General features: G+C 40.9%; 1 protein-coding gene across 1 annotated transcript; it reads left to right on the forward strand.

Annotated features, from left to right (window-relative positions):
- Positions 1 to 1,247: 1,247 nt before the first annotated feature.
- fgg (fibrinogen gamma chain) lies at positions 1,248 to 7,304 on the forward strand. Its single transcript, XM_019862564.1, has 9 exons — positions 1,248 to 1,383; positions 2,205 to 2,273; positions 2,351 to 2,537; positions 3,416 to 3,500; positions 3,964 to 4,100; positions 4,888 to 5,021; positions 5,392 to 5,576; positions 6,527 to 6,804; positions 6,905 to 7,304. The coding sequence occupies exons 1-9, from the start codon at positions 1,324 to 1,326 to the stop codon at positions 7,081 to 7,083; spliced, it is 1,314 nt and encodes a 437-aa protein (XP_019718123.1). The 5' UTR covers positions 1,248 to 1,323; the 3' UTR covers positions 7,084 to 7,304.
- The last annotated feature ends 406 nt before the right edge of the window (positions 7,305 to 7,710 follow it).

A 7,710-nucleotide genomic window follows, 5' to 3' on the forward strand; every position in this document is an offset into this window, starting at 1 on the left:
GCTTCATTTTTAAACTTATCTTTCAAAAAATTCAGGATATAGTCTTTTTCGGTCCTTTTGTCCAAATGCATTTTTTTTTAACCCCCAAAGTTAGGTGCACTCAACAACCCATTTTTTGCACTGCACTGATTTTGAGGGAATGTAGGTGGGTTATTTAATTGTCTCAACTTTTCAGGTCAAAAGAATAACCCAAAAAGTTGCTGCAGTTCTGCCTTATTTTTTAGAATGTATGATTGCATGCATATTTTTAAATTTTGCCCTTTTCTCAAAAAGAGAAAAAATGTTTTTCTCAAAAGTCATATATTTACGAGAGACCCTATTTCTTCAAGAAAAAATATTCTGGAGAGAATAAAATAAAGCTTTTTTTTTTGGAGGCTTTTTTGTGGTTGAAGCTTGTGAGACTCATTGAGTGGAATCCATCGTCTTCACTTTCTTGGAGTACAGCTCCCACTTGTGGTTTCACCTGACACTGCAACCGAAATACACACTGTCCAGTTTTCCTTGGTTTCCAAATATTTTTTGTTGAAGCTAATCAGACATGAATGTCTACTTTGTAGGGCAATCGATAAAATACTTTTTTTTTTTTTAACCTTTTCTGACAGGAAATAATGTCGTCATTTTCAAACTTTTATCAAGTGGATGGATAATTTTTCAAGTTGTCATATTACATCGATAAAAAAAAATCGTAATGTAAGAACTTTTAATTTTTGTTTTTACATTAAGTCTTAAAAATGAAATTAAAGACAGTTTTTGTGGGGGGGGAATGTTTTCTCTCCCCCGCCCCCGCACAAAAAAAAAAAAGTTGCAGTCCAACATTACCGGAAAATCTGACCAAAATATTTTTTTTGTATTTTGTTGGGGCGGAAATGGCATCTTCTAAAAGAAAAACAATGTAATACAAAATAATCCCATCCTTTTTTTAAGGGGGAAAAAAGTTTTGTTCAAGATGAAAGCCATTTTTAATTGAAAACATTGCGTTCTCTCAAACGGAAAAGATGGTCATCATCCAGTTTTTGGCGGGACAGTGTCATACTCTGACCATAGCATTGGAGGGAACCAGAATAAAAACATACCATTTTTAATAGTGATGATGAAACAGAACGTTCAGCATCTCCGACTTGGTGAGAGGGAACATCAACACAGTCAAATCTGGGAAATGATCCGAGTGGACGTTTGAGTCATTGTCATCGTGCGTGTGTGTTGTGTTGACGTTTGAACCTCTCATCAAACATCCGACGGAGGACCTTGTCCCCGATAAATACGCGGTGGCGGTGAGTGGGACAGCTTCACACTCAGCGAAAAGGACCAAGACCAGGAACCAACATGGCCTCATCACTGGTGGCCCACGCCGGGCTTGTTCTGCTTTTCTCCGTGGCGTCGGCCGTAAGTCCTAAAACAAAACTGGCCTTTTTTTAAACCGTTCTGGGAAAAAAAATGATGCTTCTTTTTGACAAAACAAAACTTTTATGTTCCTAAGAAAAAATTGAGGGTGGGTTTCCCCCACCCCCAGAGAAATATTTTCTTCTGAAAATAAGTCAGTTAATTTTTTTTTATTTTGCATTTTGCCTCTTAAAAAAAGGTCACTTTTTTGTTTTTACGTTTTTGTTTAATCACAATCTTTTTCTTGAACGAAAAAAAACTTTCACAGGAAATTCTTATTTAAAAGAAAAATAAGTGGATTGATTGTAAGACTCTTTATTGTCAGTTTTATTATAAATTTTAAAATATCATGGGTTCTCAAAAAAAGCATTCCCCCCAAAAAAGACTTTTTTCTCATTAGATTGTGCTTTTTAATTTTTTTTTTCATTTCGAAAAAGACTGATATTTAACTTGCACAAGATTTGAGGAAAAGTATTATTTTTAATTACCTCTTTTAAGAAAAAATATGACTGAAAAAACATGACTTCTCAGAATCAGATTTTTTTAAATAAAAAATTTTCAGGCGGGAAAAAAAAATCTTGATTTTCTATGGAAATACATTTTCTCCTATATATATATATATTACAAATTTTTACGGAATGAGTTTTTCACATATTTCTGTTCCACAAAAAATACTTTTTTTTTTCCCCCATGTTCAACCCCCCACCTTTTTCAAGCAAAAGTATGACTTTTTGAAACTTGACCCTGTGACAATTAACAGAGAACAGCAAAATGCTACACTCCCCTGAGCTCTCTTACTCTGTTTTGTTTGTTTGTCTTTTTAGCAAATCCGAGGAGATAACATTGCCGTCAGAAACGACAACAGCATGACGTGCCACCCCAACGACGGCTTTGTGAGTACTCGGGCAGAGCCGCCTGGCGGGTCCCGAACTGTCGTCAGCGTCACCAATGTGCCGAGTCGCCGTTGCAGGGCAAGTACTGTCCCACGACGTGCGGCGTGGCCGACTACATGCACAGATACACATCCAATGCCCACGACAGTCTGGACTATCTGCAAAAAGAGCTGGATAGCATCCACAACCTGACGGAGGGAGCTCAAGAACGCGTCATCTACATGAAAGATAGCATCCAAACGGTCCAGAAGAACACCCAGCCCGGTCAGTTGCTCATCATACTGTCAAACTCAACATACGACAAAGAGAATTACACATTATGTATTTAAAGCACGCATGGTCACATATCCACTGATGCTCGAATGCTAACGTACAATGCGAAACTCCATGGGCATGCAGGTGAACAATTAGCATGGCAACGTTTTACACTTGAAGCAAAAGAACTCAAAACACCAACTGTACAATAAAACATCGTCTCGCAGGCATGTATTCTTTATCCTATGCCAAGAGGACCCTTAACCATGAACATTGCATTGTCAAAGAAGGCACATAAGTTTAGTCAACAATGTTTAAAAAAAAAAAATTCTAATAAAAACAACAACACCCTCAACGTGTGGCCGGACTAATAGTGTAGCTTTGTGAAAAAAATATGAAATCGTGACCCGACGTAGGCAATATGCGCCTTGAAGGTGCCAGTGGATTTGTGTGATTTCATTTTTGAGAAGCACATGGACAGTTTTGTTTCCATATATTAAGTCAGATTCCTCCAGCCAATTATTGACGCTAAATAAGACCTGTGTTAGATGCTGTTCAACCACGCTAAATGTTTTGGCAGACACAGATGACAGTATCTTCCGTGTAACCGTTGGGAATTAACGCCCTGACACCAACTGGGGAGGCCATTTACATGTACCGTATGTACGTTGAGAACATCAGTGGACCTAAAGTGGATCCCTTCATCCCAATATGATGATATATTGTATCACATCGTTATCTCCCGGGGTACAGGATTGATTCAGGGTGGGAATTATATTGATCTGATACACATATAGGATTTTATAATATGATATTGGTTTCATGTGGTACACTGGCCAGAGCAGAAATTAAATGTCGTGTTCAACATGTCACATTTGTCTTTCCAGATGTCTACTTCCAAAAGTCGTCCAATATGCTGGATGATGTCATCCGCTTTGAGAGGACCATCATTGAACAAGAGAAGCAAATCTTGTAAGTTGACTCAACTCGACTTTTCTGTTTGTTTTATTGGTACACCAAATATTTTTTTCACTTTGACGAATTAGGTGAAATAAGGTGTGCAGTGTTAGGAGGACAAACAATGGGAATGAGTGTGAAATATTTGCAAAGACAAAATAAAAAAGGCAGAATTACTTTAATCCAATGTTTTTTTTTTTTTTGGTACATTGAAAAAACTATATTTCCCAACATCGCACTTCTGTCCTCCTCATCCCAAAATATCTTTGCCACTGATTATTACATAATATTTGAACTTTGTTCTAGCCGTACGGTACTGTTGATTCAACCAATTTTTGTCTTTGTTCTCCCCCCCCCACCCGATTTTTACTCGAGCCAAAGTGCAATTTGGCCCCACTTAACCGCGGATAATTCTCAAACATTTAACCGTGTCGTGACCTTCCTGTCACAATTTCACCCCCCACACCCCACCCTCCAGCATGCACAAACACTTTGATGCCGTCGCCGCCAACGAGAGGAGAATGGCAGACTTGAAGACGCTCTCCATTGAGTTGCAGAATACGTGCAGCGAGCCCTGCAAGGACAGTGTTGTGATTCAGCCCACCACAGGAACAGGTACAACCCCACCTCCAAAAAAGAAGCCCTCCGGCCCCGGCCCAAAAATGACCTTTAGATTGTTTCCTAACATGTGTGCCTGTCAGTGTTTAGTCAGAGGGAGCAAAAGTCGATACACTGGCGACATCGATGGAAGGTCAACAGACGGAATTTGTCGCGATCGCTCAGCTTTTTAAGTAGCAGGAACAAACACATTATTACTGTTGGAAGAAAAAAAAAAGATGTCCAATTAAAAGCGTGTTAAAAATTCAATCCATGATAAATCTGCGTTTCTGGCTTGTTAAAAGGGGGCCTAACCCGTTTTCAATTCAAATCCAAATTGGAATGAATCTTTGGAATATATTTTTACCCCCAGGAACGTTTATTTGATAATTTCTAACTTAATTTAATTCTGCATATTCTTCATTGTATTTTTCTCTGTTCTTTTAAAAAATATATTTTTTAACAGCTTTTCCATTCTAATTAAATGAAGGCCAATATATTTATATTATTTATCCATTATTTTTTTTCTGTTTGTCGACTGCGCATTCATGCTCAAGAAAAAGACCACGCTTGTGCTTTTCAGATGTTTAACGAGGGCACAGCCCCTTTTCAGTTCAAGTGAAAATTTGTGTTTTTTTTGTTTCATGCCTTACCATCGTGCAAGATTAATTACCACTTTACAGACAATATGAAAAAAAACAACAACTTTTTTAGAACAAAACAAGAAGCGTGCCGGCAGGTCTGACGTTTCTTATTTTCACATTGACGACACGATGCTTTTATTGATTTTATTTCTTTGCATCAGATTGCCAGGATGTCGCCAACAAAGGCGCCACAGTCAGTGGGATTTACTACATCAAACCGGCCCAAGCGACCCAACAGTTCCCGGTGTACTGCGAGATTGACAACTTTAGGCGCGGCTTCACCGTCATCCAGCGGGTTCGTATCGTCCCGAACCGTACTGCTTGGTGGAAACGTACCACACCACCATGACCGTACCACACCGTCACAGTGCTGAGAACCAGAATGGGTCAAGTCGGATATTCGGAACCCTATCAAACCAAAATTCATTTTAGCTCAAAATAAAAGTGACGGTACGTACTGCACTGAAGCAAACCGTGAAAAATTTATTTCCGTGACGATCCGGGTTCGGTCCGGCGCGGATCTATTTCTCAACTCAAATGGTTTTCAGACAGTCCAGTGGTACGGCTTAGTCGCAAACGATGCCACCAGATCCATGTTAGCATTGACCGGCGTTTCGGCAGTGGTGTTCAAATACCCGAGTGAGCATCTTTGATCGCATCCGCAGAGACGGGACGGTAGCGTGGACTTCCACAAGGACTGGATCCAGTACAAGGAGGGCTTCGGCTACCTCTCCCCCGACGACAGCACCGAGTTCTGGCTGGGCAATGAGAAGATCCACCTTCTGTCCGTGGGCAGTAGCATCCCGATGGTGCTCAGGATAGAGCTGGTCGATTGGGAGGGCAACAAAAGGTACGCGCACCCCGCCCCGACCGACCCTGCCGAAACACATCGCGTCACAAATTGAAAATACAGACACTTTCCCATTGAATTTTTTTTTTGTTGCCATTTTTCATTTTTGTGATCTTACAACTGTATGTTGTTCATGAAAGATTTCCGCCGAACACTTTTGGAGAGAAAGCACAACACAGAAAGCCCATGAGAATTTTTTTTTTCCAAAGGATTTTCATCCCTCCCGAACACTTTTAACACGTTTTTAAACACATGAAAAGCGATTTGTCACTCCCAGTTGGAATTTACTCACACCACAAAAAAAGAGAATGAAGCACCAGAATTGGCCATCTCTGTCGCAGATAAACAGTGGACTTGACGGTAGACTAGAGCAGGCTAAAAACGTCAAAATGTGGCGGCCGTGTTGGCAGGGGTGAGAGAGTCCCTCCAAATGTAACATAACATTGATGTTAGCTTAGCATCTGCTGTAGACACGCAGCTAGCTTAAAAAGACCAGACTCTATTTCCTGTATATCTATGGCCGTTGTTGTTGTTGTTGTTTGTAGCGTACATCTTGCTCTACTGTGCTGTGTGGTACAATGTACAGATGTGTTTTTTTTTTTTGTTTGGTTGGTTGTTGTTTTTTTTGTTGCATCTAATCGAAACAGGAGTGAAAAAAAGGAAGCGCTAACTTTATGGCACATGAAAGCGACTCTATGCATGATCATCTCCCCCAATGTAGTCTGGATAAATGTCAACTTTTCAATGTGTTTCAAGCTTTTTTTTTTTTTTCTAAAATAATTTCCAATAATTTTGTATTCGCTACAAAAGTCACGGGGAAAAAACTTTGGCGTGTCAATATTATTTTTTTCCCTCCCTCTGGCGGCACCCCCGCACCGACCGCCCACGCGCAAACACGAGAACCGATAACGACAAGGCAAACACGCGCCTCCTCTGAACTCGCCTTCCAGGTATGCCGACTACGCCATGTTCCGGGTAGCGCCGGAGTCGGACATGTACCGCCTGACGTACGGCTACTACTTCGGCGGCGACGCCGGCGACGCCTTCAACGGCTTTGACTTCGGCGACGACCCCAGCGACAAGTTCTTCACCTCGCACAACGGCATGCAGTTCAGCACCTTCGACAAGGACAACGACAAATACGACGGCAACTGCGCCTTGCAGGACGGCTCGGGCTGGTGGATGAACCGGTGCCACGCTGCCCATTTAAACGGCAAATATTACCAGGGTGTGTTACGACTTTGACACCGCCGGTCGCAAAAAGTAGTCCCACTCAAAATGTGTCCTCTGACATCGCTTCCCTAAATGTCGCGCTTTTCTTCACGCAGGTGGGCGGTACACTGAAAAGGACACCGGTGAATTCGGCTACGACAACGGCATCATCTGGGTGACATGGCACAACCGCTGGTACTCCCTGAAGGAGACCACCATGAAGATCATCCCCGTGACGCGCATCGTGGCAGGCGGGGGTCAGGAGGCGGGTGTCAAGCAGTTTGGAGGGATTTAAAAAATAAAAAAAAACTCATTATTGTTTGGAGCGCAGAATAAAGTTTTGTTTTTGTCCCCATACTTGACCATCTGAAATCATTTGCTCATCCTCGGGTGGATGTCCGGGACCAAAGATGTTTCGCGTTCTCTGAGTCATTTTTCTTTGTGCTGTGGTCCATGTTGACCCGCTTCCGTACTTGACATTCTGTGAGGATGAAGCATCTGTTGAGTTTCATTCAAGAGTTTGTTGAAGTCCTTTTTTTAAATATTTTTTTTCATTTACATGTCACAAAATTGATGTGGCTTTTGGGTGTTTTCTTGATTTAGTTAACCATTAATTGGCAAACATGCATTAGTACATCGAGTACACCAAACTTTGAACTTATAACTCACAAATTAACCCCCGGCAAAAATACCACAAATAATTAACTAGTGAGTGGGTTCTGCGATAACCATTTGCCCTATTAATGAATGATTAAAATAATTTTATTTAAAGAACAAAAGTAATCAATAATTTTTGTATTTTTTAAAATTGATTGATATATCCAATCTCCTCAATTAAATTTCAAACTTAGAATTTCATGGCTGCACCCCACCCCCCCCCCCAACCAAACAAAAAGATGGGACAGGTGATGAAAAAAAAAAC

Source organism: Hippocampus comes, unplaced genomic scaffold (genome assembly GCF_001891065.2).
Source record: "Hippocampus comes isolate QL1 unplaced genomic scaffold, H_comes_QL1_v1.1 scaffold7, whole genome shotgun sequence".
In the NCBI taxonomy this organism is placed as follows: Eukaryota; Metazoa; Chordata; class Actinopteri; order Syngnathiformes; family Syngnathidae; genus Hippocampus; species Hippocampus comes.